Here is a 17,185-nt window from a genome sequence, read left to right as displayed (position 1 = left end):
ACGTTTTTTTATTTATTTTGTTAGATTTGCTAGCTTTGGATTCGCCGTCATATTGGCAAATAGTGTATTAATAAAATGTTGGGTCAGACATATACCGTAATTAAGTTCTACGTATTATAAACGTCACCTTATTTACACATTCGTTTGTTGAAGTTCTAACAGCGTTATGCTCAAAATAAATTAATAGTATGGTCACCGCATGTTATTAGGGCTCGTCCATAAATTACGTCATACTAATATCAGTAATTTTTACCTCCCCCCTCTTGTTACAAATAAGGAGTGTGACGCAGCTGGAATCGAGTCACAACACGTTTGTGACCAGGGTCCCCATCAACAACGATGTCCACCTTCGTGAAGGAAGACTATGGGATATCCGTTAGTTTCGGATAACTTCGGATATTAATTTTTTAAGGAATTTCAAAAGTAAAATACAAATAGCTAATAAAATAGTTACATAACGGTCTCAATGAGACTCCCTTGCCCCCCTATCTGACATTATCCGAAACTTTTATTTCGGATTCGGTTACGGTTACGAATATTTTTTATATCGGATATCCGATAGTTTCGGTTACGGTTACGGAGCTCCTTAACATCCTTGATACATACAATATAACACTTGGTCGACCCCCCTTTGTAGTTTATTGTTTTGTTCAACATGTGACGTAATTCATGGAAAGCCCCTTAACCCTTCTGAAATCGTAGATGCTATTAATCGTTATGAAATATATTGTCAATATGTTCCACTGGAATCATTGCTTCAAGAAACATCAGTAATATCTATATTATTTACAGTCTTCACATTTTTTTCTTATTTAAAAATACTAGGCATTCAATGTCTATAACTTTAATCTCGTCTCGTTTTGTCGTTCCTCAATATCTTTTAAGTAATGTAGCCTCTCTTGGCGAAACCTGTTAAAGACAACACTATTATGAATATGAACATAAAATAACGTATAAAAATATTATTTACTAGTTTTATGTATAATTGCGCAAATTGTTGATAGGTATTAAAATACTGTAATTAAAAATATAACATCTTATATCTCCATATATATATTTACATAAAATATAATTAATTATTGAAACTTTGAAATACATAAACTGTAGTCACTTCAGTTTCACTTGATACAATTATTAAAGGTTTACATTTATTAATGCTATGCAAATAAATACACTCAAATGTAAATAATAATTAAAATTTATTTAAAAAGTATTTAATTTAAAAGTATATTACAACGACAGTATAGGTAGTTTGTCCGGTCCCGTCCGTTTTTCAACAGCTCTCACTAATTGCAGTTTAGATTAGTTTCGCCCCTGAACATTTATTTGGGTCACTACATCGGTTAAATTGTTTTCTCTCATAAAACAAGAGCATTTGCAAAATGATTTTATAATGACATGAAAACTGTATTAAAAAAAAAAACAAATATTAAAATATTAAACTATTACCTACTATTAATGGTAATATTGTCGTACAGTAATTAATTATATGATACATAATTATTCTAATTATTCATCTTACTAAATAATGGTTTCTAAAAAGAAAAATGAAAAAAATATTATACTAGCTATTTTAAAATAAAAAAGATAAAAAATCGAATTATTCGAGCTCGCGTGAATTGTACTTTCATTCAATCATTTGATATTGAACTATATCTAACATAAAGAACCAATTATTAGAACTATATTGCAATAATAATCATAAGAATCGGTTAAAACTCTCCTTGACACGATTCATACACATTTTATTATTATGTTCTCTCACGTCCTGTATTCGCTGAATAATAGAACAATAACGTCTATATTCAGCTTTAGTCTGTGAGCCACCTCTTATCCATAAAATAGACAAGTAGTGACAAAGCCAAGTCTGTAGAATATGTTACAACTGCTCCAATATATTGAACAGCACCTTAGTATCTGTGAGTACTGGTATATTTTTAGCGAAGATTAAAATCTTCGCTAAAAATATACCAGTACTAATAAATATACCAGTAGTCATAAAACTGTTAATTACATTAACAATTAAATATATATTTATGTATTACTTTTTACCAAAAACATCTCATTTGATACAATGAAAAAATATCGAATATATAGCAACATGGCTCTCTCCAATGAATGAAGTTACAGCAGCCAATGTTGTTTATTATTGTTTTTTTAATCTAAATTTTAGTATATTTAGAACTAAATATACTAAACTGTTAAAGTAATAATCATAGATACAGGTAATAATAATACTTACTTTGATCGTTTTTTTCTTCTAACTGTATCTACTGGTGTAGCTTCGATGCATAGTACTATCAGTCTACTGCTGCATGAATACCTAAAAATGTAATGTTTTATTATATACATGTGCGCAGAAAGTATAAAAAATTATACATTTGTATTTAAAGAGGTATTATGTTTATTAACATTGATTATATGATGTTGTTCCGCAACTGATTATAATAATGACAACTTTACGCCTTTCATTACAGGGTGAATCTTATTTATGCAATAAATAAATAATTAACGAAATCGCTTTATAAATGGGGCGTATTACTTAAAGTATTCACAGTATATATAATAGAATTCAAAATTACATTTACGAAATTAGTTAAGAGTACTTACGTTTCTTGATCTAATAATTTGTTTGAGCGTAGTGACGATGCTAAACCGAACTTGTCCGGTGCACTACTGTGCCATGCGTCACAATATGCGTCCATCGCTGGCTCGCCGTTTGGACTAGTTCCATGCCAAACGGCTTTAGTAGGCCTAGGAGAATTGGAAATCGTTTCATATTCAGTTTGTAAAAGAAAAAGGATTGTGATAATATTAAATAAAGTAATCAGCTTCTTCTAAACGAAATAGCGCTAAGAATTAGTACTAAGATATTATCAGACTTTAGTAACAACAACTAAATTGTAATTGTAAAAGTTTACTTCCACAGAATAAGGTTGTGAGTTCGAATCTGGCAAATGAAATATTTGTGTGTCAAGTTAAAAAAATATATTATTTTTTAGTAATGTCACAGTAACGTTTAAGTTTTATATTAAAACGACTTTATTACTCAAGCATTTTCAAAAAACTTGAAAAATATATATTTCATAACTCTATAAAGAAGTTTTAATCATTTCTGACACATTGGTTTACTAGTTTCGTACACGAAATTACTATCAACCCTGTGAATAATGATAACAAAAAGAATAAAATGTATCATTTTTTAATTCAACGCTAACAAACGAATGAACATGAACCAAATTAATTATACTACACAAATAATTATACTAAAAGGTACATTTAGAATAAAAGGTATTTTATTGTTTTCTCTTTCTTTAATTTAAACCAGAAACCTATGTAAATACGAGTATGTAGAAATTACTATGTTGTTTCTGTTTTCTAATGTTAAATTATTATGGTTTATTAATGTCTCAGACGATTCCTTTGTAATTTAATAAGTACTCGTCTTTATAACGAGAACGTTGAACTAAACAAAAGAGTTAATATAATTTTATCATCTATACTAGATGTACCCATGATATTGTACAAATATTATTCGGAATAATTAATATTGTTATTGGCTATAATATTATTATTCTGATAATATAATTTCTTGAACTTTAAGTATTGACTTGAATTAAATAAACACTAAAAGTCTGTGACTAGAAGTTGTTATTACACATTCATACTGATTATTTTTATTCTGTTTGTCTATCCGTTTGTGCACGGTAACCTCAGAAACGCCTTTCTGAGGTTAGCGTGCTTAAATGCATAGACAAACAGAAAAAAGTATAATATCGTTTTTTCATGTCTGTGACACGATCTACGATGGTAGACGTAGTGCTGCATGATTTTAATTTCCACTGCATGTTTACGATCTCTTTATAAGTATTACGTTTTTAATAACATTTTTCTGTATGAAACGTAAAATATCACATTTTAATGTAATATATCTGACGGTTCTGACACAGACAAAGTACTATTTAAATATTTATGAAAATGCGTCTAATGGATATCTTATGAAGAAAACAATAAAGACGAAACCTCCTTGAGACCTAACCCTATTATATAGGTTCTGTATCTAATATTTTATTAATGATCTACTCCTGAGAAAGCGGTACGCCAATATTATATTGGTAAATTGAATTTCAATTTAGATACCAAGGAGAGAAAAAACGTATTAACCTAAAAGTTTTTTTATATAATTGCAATATTTATACTAGTATTATAAATGCTAAATGTATCTGTCTGTTTGTTTGTAACTTTTTATTATATTTTTATACGACTAAACGGCTGTATGGATCTGAATAAAAAAATGGCATATAGAAAGACTGTATGATAATGGCGGAGATAAGATACTTTGTACACAAATTATTTTAATTATTAACTGATTTACGTATTTCTGAGGATTTGTATTCATATATTATAATGTAAATAAATAATAGTACTTAAAATATATGTATTTTTATATATTATTGCGTATATACATAAAAGAGATAGATAAAAAAAGCAGATGAAGTCGCACATAGCAGCTAATTATTTATATTCCAATTAATCTAAATATAAAAAAGCAATTCCGTATTACAAGGTATAAGAAAATTTAATGAAAAGAAATCAAATCATTTTATTCCTTTTATATATATATGCACTACTATTTTCCAATGGCTTTTATTAATTTAGTGAACTTTTAATGAACATATTCATTGTTTGTACTCATTAAATTTCCTTTGTATAATAAAATATACACTGAGGATGAAGTCAAGAGACACTGGGACCGGCATGTGTGCTTGTTATGAAACTGTCGAGAGGACGACATATACCATGTTATACTATATATTTTGCTTCATCATTCCCTATAGTTTTTCAGTCCTCTATCCTTAGATATACGTATTGTATGATATATTATGTACTATATTACTGTGTGATACTATACCTAAACAATGAAAATCGCTAGGTTATAGATATACGTTGCCTCTTGCCTCTTTCAATTCTATACTTGTATTCTATCTATATATAGACTTTATATTCTTCTAGTTATAGCGTAAACATATAAACTAAATAATGCCGCCTATAGGACACAGCTACATCAATATATAACATGCAATTATAATTCTAGTTGTCTTTCTATGTAACATGGAATAGTTACATAGAAAGACAACTAGAAATTGTCTACTAAGAACTGCCGTGTCTAAACTGTTTCACCCCACCTTACATTCTTACCTTTGTTGTTTAGTGTAAAATATCAATATTTTTACATTTTGTCAGTCCATTATTATCTGTAATATACCTACATTGTCTCAACCGATAACATTATTATTTAACATTATTTGTATTATTACTACGAAACACCGCCTATTAATTGTAATATGATAGATTGATTGAACATAACCCAATATTAGATACACTTTAGGCAGGATACTATCACTTCACTAAGTACCGACGCTATGTCCCAATTTCACTCTGGTTAATATATAAAGATAGATATCGGGCTGTATCGTTACTTCGTCTGGTTTTTTTTAATAATAGATAGCCCATCTCCGTCATTATGATAGATAAGTTTATCTTGATGTGAAATTTCATTAATATTAAAAGGAAACACTAAACGAACATATTAAAAGGACTCACTTCCGCATTAACTATATTACAATGTATGTATATACTTAAAGAGACATAGTTTAATAAGAAATAGTAATGCCTTTTTATGAATTGTCTCATTATTTATTAAATTAATGTCAATTTCACTAATATAGCATAAGTGAATTTGAAGAAATACAGGGATGTTTCATACTCAATATCATATAAAAATTGGATCAACGTGTTTAAGTTTTGGCTACATAAATATCCTAGAGTGTCCATTATATAAAGTACATCGTAGTTCGCGTATACATAGCCATTGGATAAACCTAGTAGATAATATTAATTTATATATAGAACTGTTTCAATGATGGCTGACAGCTGTCCCTCGACATTCGGCCGAGGATTATTGCATTAATTTAAACATCAGCGCGTCTGGGAGACACGATTCAGATATATTATTTAATGTAAAGTAACAAAGATCCGTTAATCCTTACATTGATACTATAAAATGATTTTATTTAATATAAATTGCTACCTCAACTTCGCATACGTGATTTATAATAACGTTGGTTAAATAATGAACAATTTGTTTTTTTGGTTGAGACTTACTACAATATATTCAGTATAACAAAGACGGTTGTCTTTAGATCAGTTAATCCTTATCTAAGATCAGAGTATACAAACGTTCAGATATCCAAAAAAACAATTCTAAAAGGCTTTTTTTTCAATTCATTAACATTAATTTACATGCACATTATAGGTGGATTTGTTTATATTATATTTTTATATAAATTACGATACGATTACGATTTTATTACTTGTATGATTTAATATTCGGGTAAAAGTATTATACATTTTCCATAAAAAATATAAAAGAATAATTAAACATAAAACGTAAAAGAAATTGTATACCAAATTAGTAATATTTATTATTATTATGAGATGAGATTATTTATTACAATTGCTTACCAGCCAGAATCCATGAGTACGTTTTGTCCACTAAAGCTGTAAATTCTTGGAGCATGAGCGAATAAAGCTCCCGATCCATCAAACATCTCTCCCCAAGAGTTGAAGAGAACATCGCCACGTGTGTTCACTACTGGTATTTCTCGGTCCACCCAACTGACAATTGAGTCTATCGTTTGAACCCTAGTGAAATAGAAATATAAAAAAAATATTAATTTACAAGTAGAATAAAATAATATTTGAACATTAAGTTACGAAAAAAAAAACAGTGTCTGATTAACGTAGTAACGCTATGTGTAGTAACTTCTTCATTGAGAGTATAGTGACCAACGTGTTGTGGAACTGGTCTATTCGGTCTACTGATTAAATTATTTCTTTTCGACAAAAATGCAACAGCGTATGTACGTCACTACATTCTCCTTAATTTAAATTAAAAAAGAATCTGTATTTTTGTAGTGATATACTACCTCATTTGAATAGAAAGAGTGCTGAGTTTCTTATCAGTTCTTCTTAGCTCGAAAGCACTCCGAATTAACGGTAGATTAGATATCATAATAGTGTGTAATAGACCTACATGAATAAAGTTACAATGATTTTGATTTTTCAATTTGAGACTCCAAAAGTCTTTAGTTGTAATCTGGACACCACTAAAATGAACTTTTTGTTACAATTTATAATTCTAACTTCGTGATTATGGAAACATCGGTAACAAGCCCAATCATTTCAAGGGACCAAACTATATGTCCTATTTAAAATACGCCTATATAGTGTTATATTCTTCACTATGTTATTAATCGTCTATATGTATGACTACCTCATATAACATTTCAAAACAATTTGTTTCATGGATAAATATTTTAATGGTAATCATAGATCAAAATTGTAGACAGTAAGGCGACCTATATAAAGTATTTTGTTTTATATACTGATTATAGAATAGAAAATAAATTTAAATTTATTCGTATTTCATTTCTTAACATAGACTCATTTCCAATCATTTACTTCGGTTATATCGTGGACAGTGATAGTTTATTACGATAATAATCAAGATTGTAATATATTACCCGTTATCTAATGTTTTTTTAATGTGCTACATATAATACCGTTTTAACTATAGTATAATAACAATGTTCATTATTTAATGCAGGTATTGTTATTATAGCATGATATGATGCTTGCCAGTGATTCATATCACGCTATGATAACAATACATGCACTAAACAATGAAGAGTTCATCGAAAATGTAATATATATCCTTTATTTAAATTAAATTTCTAGAATTAGAGTTTGGTAGATGTTATCGATCAACTGCATTTTACATCAAATTATGTTAATTATCCTAGATACACTAAAAAGTAACATAGTGATATAACTAGTATAATATGTGTTATATCTTCATAAAGTTGCGTGAATATATTAAATACATTTTTGAATATCAATTGAAACTTATGATATTATATAGTGGGTGTATTAAAAAATGTACTTAGCATTAGCTAAGTACATTTTTTACAAAATGTATGTGAAAAGAGACTTCCTTATTTTGTCAAACGCTGAAAGGTATAATATTGTAACAGAAATAAATATACATTTCAAATAATTTTGATTAGCCAGTAACAAGATAGACTTATATTTATTTGACCTAGATAGCATCCTCCAAATCTATAAATATAAATAAATTGGAGTGTCTGTTTGTAATATTGAAATAATCGTTTTTTACTACATGCATATTAATATAAATAGGATACATACACTAAAATATATATTTTTTTATTTTTGTCTGTTTGTCTATATGTTTGTTCCGTCTAATCTCTGAAATGGTGGACTTTTATTGGTAGGTAGCTGATGTAATAAGGAGTAACTTAGGCTACTTTTATCTTAGAAAAAATAATTTATTTTAGAAAAATAAAGTTAAATTCCACGCGGACGAAGTCGCCTATACAGCTATTAGTGAATAAAATTCACACAAGGCAGTGGTTCCAGAATTTACTTTCCTTATAATAAATACTTGTTTTTCTTTATTATCTTATACTTGTAGATACAGATAATACATTTACTACGTGCTTATAAGTAGAAGTTTATATACGTATTTATATATTGTTATAGAAGATATTGATTCCTTACCTCGAGGATATAAAGGCACGGAAAGTGCCATCTAAGTTAGCTCTCTGAGCCTGTCTGCGACACTCGTAGTTTGTGCTGCTGACCCCGTGCATATCGCCAGTGTGAGGTTCATTGAGAGCTGCCAGTCGAAGCTTAAAATAATTATAGAACCTTAATACAAAAGTAAATCTTTGCGGCTACAGAAAAGAAATGAAAATAGCGTGTGAATTCGCTCGAAGTAATTAATGTGCAGTTATTGTAAAAGAAACCGTAAATAATACTAATCTGTATATTAAAACTATTATAATTGGAAATATTATTATAATTAATTTATGTACATGACAAAAATACCAAATAATAATTTGCTCTTATCATCTATGTCTTATTATTTCGAATTGGCACAGTATGTAATCTTGTTCCACCCTCTATCAGCCGTTATATCTGACCTTACTATTTCTGTGTATATATCACAAATAATACATATTATACACAAAAAGTAAAAGTGAAACGGTCAGTAAACAGTGTTAGGTATATAATAAGAACGCCGCAAGCGTTTTCTATGAACCACGTAGAGCAGAGAAAATTGTTGACTTGTTTGGTAGTTTGTTTGTTTGGTTGTTATTAGTATGAACTTTTAACCCTACACTAGATATCCCTGTATATTTAAGAAACTAATAACAATATTTTTTATTGACTTCAAATTTACAAATTTACACTCATTCTCATGAACTATTTTATTCTTATATACCTACACAGCATACATTTCAGAGAATTTACTACTAGTATCTAAACTAGGCTGAACCTGAATAATAGATGCTAGTTTCTACGACCGATAAATAAGTGAAAATAAAAATGTCTACTTATATATTTAGTTAATATTTATGTTTAAGGCGGGTGAAACATAGAAGGTCATGCTACTTAAAAATGCCAATTATTAAATATAAGATGTACGGATCATGGAAGAATATTTTCTTTGTAAGGCCAATCAAATTCATTTTTTAATATAATTTAAAATATAAGGACCGTGCACTTTGTTAGTTATATCACAGATAAAATACATAGTAATGGAGATCTCAGTAACATACTTATTTACGCTTTTACGCTAACAAGCTGACGGCTCACATGAAGTTAATCGATAATCGTCGCCTATATACATGAAGAGCACTGTGATTAATATAGTTATCAAGTGACAGCCATGATACGTTACCATTCTAGAGGACTAAAATATCATGCATCTTATTCTGTAATTTAATAAATAGCATGGCATAATTTCATTTTAATATGTTTTCCCATGATTCATTCACTTGATTAATAATATACTTACCACAGGGCCGTCTACTGCTGGGTTTTTGTGATGAACCAAACTGGAAGTTTCCAGAATGTTCTGCAATGGTGTACGTGTTGGTGTATTCGCAGGTGGAGTATGTATAGCCAATAACGAACCCATCTAAAGAAAACAAAATGTTTGTATATATTTAATGTTACTAATACATACTAAAAATTTCGTGTCAATTTTGATAAAACTTTATATCTGAGGTTGTTATCTATTTTGTATACCCCGAAGTGATAATATATTTTTTTATGATTACAATCGAGATCGAGATCAAGAACGGCTGGACTAATTTGGCTAATTTTGGTTTTAAATTATGTGTAGAACTGGAGTTGCACAAACATTTCGAGGGTACCAAAGGACGAGGGAGATTTAAGTAGTGAGAAAAAAAAAAAGGGAAGTAATAGCATGGAAAGTAGTAAAAACAACAATTTTAATTATCTATACAATTTTTTCATAGATCCAACAGAGTCAGAAATGAATTGCGTAACTAAACTTCAAAAAACCTTTGACATATTATTTAATTCTGAGGCGGAACGGATTTCGCGGGGTCTACTAGTACTTTTAAGAAATACGTCTATATAATATCATTTGGAAATCAATAGAATATCAAACAGAACAATGAATTCGGAATGTTTGTCAGTGGTACTTACTATTCCTAAACAATTATAGTAATGGTACCCGCAACAATCAATACACATACAATATATTTTTCTTTTAATAAAATCAAATACAAAAAGTGAACATGTGAACTAACTAATAACATAGAATGTTGCCGTAACCATAAATTACATGTAACTCGCTATTCAAACTACAGTTGGCACTTCAAAATATTACCTTATAATTACTGCAATTAAAATGTATTTAGCTTACCGCGACATACTGCCAGCCGTTGTTAACACGACCGAGAAGTGCCTGCTCCTGTATCACATACGCCAAAGTGCCAAGCGGGCTATTTGTTCCTAACTGTGGAAAAAAACGTTGTTTAATGGTAAACTGTTATTTTTAATAACTAAATAGGTTTAGGTAAGCCATTACTGCCAAAATGGTCGAATTTTTTGTAAGTTTTTTTTGTAAGTGCTTAACAAATAGGGTATATCCATTTATAATATTAACGTATGTTATATTAAATTTAATTACATTGTATAATTACAAAGTAATTGAACATACGAGAAGGTTACTTTAACTATAGTGCTTTTTCTACATTTTGTTCGTTACAATAAAAAGTAACAAAGCTCTTCTATTCTTAAATTATACAAAAGTACAGACAGATATACAAAACATAATAGAATATGCAACTCTTTGCAGCACACACATTATAAAAAATCTAACATTTTTTTAAAATACTGGCAGTAATTTCATAAAGAGATAAAGCGACCCCTTGTATTACATTAGTGAAGTTGGTACAATACAATGTGAAGTTACATTGTATTGTAGCAACTTCACAAATTTGTTATACTATGACATTTTAGTTGGTATACTGCTTTGCCTAAAGATTCTGTGTGAAATCCCGAGTGACCGGGATTCTAACGGTTAATAACAACTAAATTTCCGGGTGGTCTAACATTTCTAAAATAAAGCATGAGTATTTGTATATTTAATTAGACATGTATTTTAATAGTAACAACTTACTCTTAGTAAGGAGTCTGTAGTCTTGAAAATAATAGTACCAACTATAGTTCTACCATCTTCATCTTCATCAAAATCTGAATTTTCGCCCACAGGATCCAAAGGGTCTCGAAAATCTATTTTAAAGATATAAATATTGTGTTTCAATTCAAATTATTAGGAAATATAATTTATAAAAACTAGAACAAAGTAGTTATCTTTTTCATATAAATTAAAAACTCCAAAATATTTGCCCAAATTATTATTTCTGATGGATAAAGTTATAACTTTATCCATCAGAAATTGGTTTTTCTTTCTATAGAAAGAAAAACCAAGCAATCGTCGCCATATCTAATAACACTAAAATGCATTTCGGATATAATTTTCAACATTTATTGATATTTCTTAAACATTAAATTGTAGTCTATTACACTTACCATAAGGCTCTTGACGGTATTGTACCAAGTGGTTCAAACTTCTCAAGATGTGTAAAGCATCTCGTTGTTTACCTGTCCGACAAATAACTTTGTTTGAAAATCTAAGCGATAAGCCGTGCGGAAAAATAAAACACTTGGCTCCCACGTTTTTTACCATTGTACATTCTATTAAGGCTATTTGTTTTGTTGCCACAATTTCTTTTTATAAAGCAATTTTGCACACAAATAAAAATAATTCTATTTGCGTACTTAAAAGTAAAAATAACAAAAATAAAAATAATTATGAAATGAGAGAGTCGTGGTTTGCTACGAGTATCTTGTTAGACCCCAAAAAGGTCGCGAGGTTGAATCTTTCCCACAACAAGCTTTGTGGAAATAAATTTATATACTAACTTTTTAGCTTTAGGTACCAACCACCGTTTACTCCACTGTTAATAAACCCAATTAGTCCAGTATAAAGGATTAAACTTCTCCACTCATATTACCATAATGGTAAATAAATAAGAAATTCTAGATTTAAATGACAACTGTAATAAAAACAATTGACTAATATCATATAGTTAAACACCGTCATACATTATTATAAATCGAGAAACATTCACAAATATTATTTTACTAATTTATTTCACAAAGAAGTACCTACAAAGTTCTTCAAAGTTGGCATAAAAATATTACTAAATTAGTATAGAATAGGAGTAAATTGAATCGATTTCAAAAAAAAAATCAAAAAGCCTGCCATTGTCGTATTAAATATTACTAAATGAAAGTTTATCAGATTTTACGAAGGTTATCGCGTACCACAAAATAATATCTCAAATAATCCAATTAAGCAACTGGAATTTGTAAATAATAAAAAAAAACTGTGAAATCGGGAATCTCCATGTTATGAAGATGGTTGTAAATATAAACTGTGTTACTTACCTGCACCAGGCTCACGGCGATTAATCCCTGGACTATCAGTCAGTGTATCGGGTGAAACTTCGTTAGCGTAAGGCCTTCCAGGGACCCCCGGCGGACCTGGAGGTCCTGGTGGTCCGGGCACCGGAACATATTTCACATTACCGGCGGGGGCTGCCGCCGGGCCCGGGGGGCCCCTAGGTCCATCTTTCCCGGGCACTCCCGGCACACCGTCAAATCCCCGATCGCCTTTATCACCTTTTATCTTCCGTAAATAAATAAGACCCTGTTATTCATATTTATTGTGTACTTACTTATTACGAATAAAATATGTTTTTTGCGAAATTATACGACGGTATTAATCAAATTTATGGCATCTTTGCGATGGTTATCGGTATGCATTTTTCTTGTTTATAATTTAAAAGTATTCTAATAACGGCTTCTTTTGTATTTTATAATTGTTTATAAATATACTTTCATGAATAAATTAAGGCACAATGGACAACGTCATGATTTATCAATAGGGTACCAAATTGGAGGTACAAGATCTTTGATATTATGAAATACTTGTGAAGAAATATTTAATGAAGTAATGTCACACTATAATAAATTTGGTTTGTATTGTAGTTCAATGTAAATAATTTACCAGTAGAAAAAAACTAATTTTTAATGTTCGGTGTTGTATTTTATGGCAATTTATCACTTGTAGGTGAAATAAACTTATCTTAATATATAAAATTGTTAATCAGATTTATAATACAAAATACGTTAAGAATTTTAAAATAAAAACAACATAATAATATTTCAGACAAAAATAAGTAATGGACTGTAAAAAAACGCTAACGAAAACCTTTCTACCGAGACCGTTTCGGATTAGAGAAGGTCACACAATATATAAAGTGAAATAAAATATTTGTCTCTGCGACCTGAGTGCCCTTTAAAAACAATTTGTAACTACAGTCATAAATAGATAAATCAGTATTTTATATAATAGCACATATTAAAATAAAACGTACTGCATTATTAACTTAAGTAATTGGATACTTAACTTTAATCGTCTACAAGTGAATAATACGGTATAAGAAATTACGTATAACGATCAATTTTATAAATTAAAGAAATATAGAGATAAAGGAAACACCAATAACAAATAACAAAATAAGAAATCAATACGAGAGAATGCAACAGACTCGTCGCCTACCACGTTAGATTCACCTTCAATTCATTCAGAAGAAATGTAGGCATCGAGTGTTGCGTTCACCATGACGCCGATATTTGCCAATGCCAAAGTATTTATATGCTTTATGTTGTATATTTTATACTTTATTAATATATTTAAACGGATTTTTACCGGAATAATTTTACTAGCAGTAAATATATAAAGGTATTATATATAAGTACCTCTCTCGATCGGTAATATTTTTTGATAAGTCGATAACTTATTAAAAAATATTCGTGTTAAAACTCGTTTAACGATATTATATATGTACTAAACGCGAAAGTTTAAAAATTACTTTTCTCTTTTTTAATATTTTGGAGAGCAAGTTCGGGATCCAAGTAACAGCTACATATAGTTTTTTTAATCCTAAAATAAATATTTGTAACAGACTCGACTTTTATACCTGTTTTATTTGTAAAAATTTAACGTTACATTTCTAAATTTATACTAACGAATACTAATGACTTAAATTAATATAGTTTATCAACTTATAAATGTAACGAATGATAAATACCTTGTCTAGGTCGTTCTGATTTAATCCAGGATCGCCTTTTTCACCTTTTTGACCGGGCGGGCCAGGCTGCCCGGCGATACCGGGCGGTCCCTGTGAATCAACACGCTACATGGTAGCCGTTTTATTTCAGTTTGACAAACATACATTTTTGATATCCTTAAATTATTATTTTACGTATGAACATAGAAAAAAACATATTTTTAGATACAGTTGTCACAGCAACGTATTGATCTAGCTAGAAAGTAATAAATTAAATAACAAAAACATTGATATTATATATTAACTTGAAAGTGTCATAGTGTATGTAGGGTACATTTCAGTTTCAGGCCGACGGCCTATGCTGAGGATGCCGTTTGCTTAGCGCATTTATAAAGAGAACGGGCACAGCAACTAATGCTATGATATAATGATGCTATGATGTAAGAATAGGTTTAGTCATTTTAAAGGAAAATTTTGATGTGATCATGGATGTACTTACATGACCGTAAGCGCGCGCTTTTACTTTAATGTGTTGATGTCATCATATGTAGTAAATATCGAGGAAAAATTAATGTATAAACTTTACGACCTTTAACCTTATTAGAGTGTAGTTAATCTCACCGTCCATCCAGGTAATCCAATATCCCCCGAAGGACCATTTGTACCAGGTGTTCCCGGGGGACCAGGAAGTCCTGGTGGGCCTCTTGGTCCGGGTGGTCCTGGGTGACCTCTCTTGCCACGTGGGCCAGACTCGCCTTTTTCACCCTAATATATCAAAATGAACAATGATATTAATTTAATACGTATACAATATCCTAGTCTAAATTTAGTTCTCATAATGACATTTTATCTTCTTAGTATAAGAAGGTTAAATGAAATTATCTGCTTTGTATTCAAATGTCATTGTTATTTATTATTATTATTATATTAATGTGCTTATTATGTGGTTTACACGATGATCATTTATAATTCCTTTATTTCTAAAATCAAAAGTACATTTATATATTCCTGACGCCTCTATCTATAATATTTTATTTTAGTTTCTAACATTATATTATCTATATAACTTTTCACGAACATGGTCTAATAATTGAAATAATATATTTGTGTTATATAACAAATAACATGACGTTTAAAAATTTATTATAAAACATTGTAATAGAAAATCTGTTCTGTTACGATATTTTAAGAAATTCATAAATTATCTTTAAGTATGACAATTATTGGGTACCTTCGTCATTACTAAGGCTTCGTCTCGAGAAATTGCAACAGGTCCCGGCGGTCCCGCATCACCCTTCTCCCCTTTCGGACCATTAGACCCGGGCGGGCCCTGAGTGCCGGGCAGACCTGACGGTCCGATATCGCCGCGCTCACCCATCTTTCCATCATTCCCTGGAAATCCTTGTGCGCCTTCCATTCCTCTTAAGCCTTTTTCACCCTAGTAAAACACCCATTATAAATTGATAGGATAATTATTTTAATTTATAGTTTGTAACTATTGGTATTTTATTATAGATAATAAAAATTGTACATACATTTTTATATATTTCCTATCAAGGTTTAGGACAATGTTTTAATATTATATTTTAATTTATAGTTTGTTACTATTAGTATTTTGTTACAAAAATGTATGCGTTCTTTTTATATATTTCTTAATCTGAAACTTTGATAAGATTACAGATCCTTTGTACAATCATTAAAATAATAGATTTGTTATTAGTACGTCTAATGAAATTTTAAATTAATTATTATTTATTTTGTTGAATTGGAACTCAAAAAAACATCCTGAAGGTAATCTACTTACGTAGTACCTTACGTAGTATATAGTAGGTAATGTCGACCCTTATCTCGAATTGAAACTTATTTCACCAAAATAAAAATTGTCATGTCCACTGTACATGTTATTTTTTTGTTTTTTCTTATATAATCTCTACTCTTATATTGATCATATATACTATTAATTATGTTTACATCGAATTGTTTATTTTTATCTAAAATATTCAAAACTGGCTAATAATATTTGTGAAAATAAACATTGAACTGGTTAAAGTAAATTTTATTATGTAAGTCTTAGCTTTGGCTTTTTATTTACATCGAGTAGTCTTGGCAGGTAATTACCTTTTCACCTCTTTCACCCCTCTCTCCTTTCACCCCCCTCGTGGTGGGCGATACGTCTCGAGGGCCTGGGAATATTATAAGGGATATTTATATTCAAGTATCGTTATAGAAAAATCATAAAATATCAGAAAATTTATTATAGGGCGGTTTAGGGTTAAGTAAAGTTATATGCGTAAGTTATGTAGACCTTTTGTTAGTATAACGAGGGTAATGGTATCGCAATTAGTGGAGAATGGAAGTTGTTCTTTGTAAGTATATACAGTAATTATTTTTGACCTCACCGACGAATGGGCGAGATACCTTCATAAGTAAATAGTGGGGTTATTCTAACTGGACTTTGTTTGTTCATCGTGTATTTGCATAGTGTATCGACTTATACATTAAAGGGGTTGTTATATTAACATATAGACTTCTGAGTAATAAATACAGGGTAGAAACTACAGTTGTTACTAGGTCCTCAG

At 29.7% G+C, this 17,185-nt stretch overlaps 1 protein-coding gene across 1 annotated transcript in view; it reads right to left on the bottom strand.

Moving 5' to 3' along the window:
* Window positions 1-573: 573 nt before the first annotated feature.
* Window positions 574-17,185, bottom strand: part of LOC131848171 (collagen alpha-2(V) chain-like) — a 39,277-nt gene continuing 22,665 nt past the window's right edge. Inside the window, exons 9-22 of the mRNA XM_059197942.1 lie at window positions 16,725-16,780; window positions 15,838-16,044; window positions 15,228-15,371; window positions 14,628-14,717; window positions 12,919-13,159; window positions 11,998-12,069; window positions 11,585-11,697; window positions 10,826-10,918; window positions 9,947-10,069; window positions 8,644-8,774; window positions 6,526-6,705; window positions 2,611-2,754; window positions 2,243-2,323; window positions 574-909 (exon numbers count right to left, since the gene is read on the bottom strand). Coding sequence (XP_059053925.1) covers window positions 837-909; window positions 2,243-2,323; window positions 2,611-2,754; window positions 6,526-6,705; window positions 8,644-8,774; window positions 9,947-10,069; window positions 10,826-10,918; window positions 11,585-11,697; window positions 11,998-12,069; window positions 12,919-13,159; window positions 14,628-14,717; window positions 15,228-15,371; window positions 15,838-16,044; window positions 16,725-16,780 — 1,748 coding nt within the window. The 3' untranslated portion in view covers window positions 574-836. The remainder of the gene's footprint in view (window positions 910-2,242; window positions 2,324-2,610; window positions 2,755-6,525; window positions 6,706-8,643; window positions 8,775-9,946; window positions 10,070-10,825; window positions 10,919-11,584; window positions 11,698-11,997; window positions 12,070-12,918; window positions 13,160-14,627; window positions 14,718-15,227; window positions 15,372-15,837; window positions 16,045-16,724; window positions 16,781-17,185) is intronic.

The sequence above is a fragment of the Achroia grisella genome, unplaced genomic scaffold (genome assembly GCF_030625045.1).
Source record: "Achroia grisella isolate CSIRO2021 unplaced genomic scaffold, CSIRO_AGI_Agris_v1 utg546, whole genome shotgun sequence".
NCBI lineage: Eukaryota > Metazoa > Arthropoda > Insecta > Lepidoptera > Pyralidae > Achroia > Achroia grisella.
The sequence above is the reverse complement of the archived record's forward strand: the minus strand, read 5'-3'. Positions and strand labels throughout refer to the sequence as shown.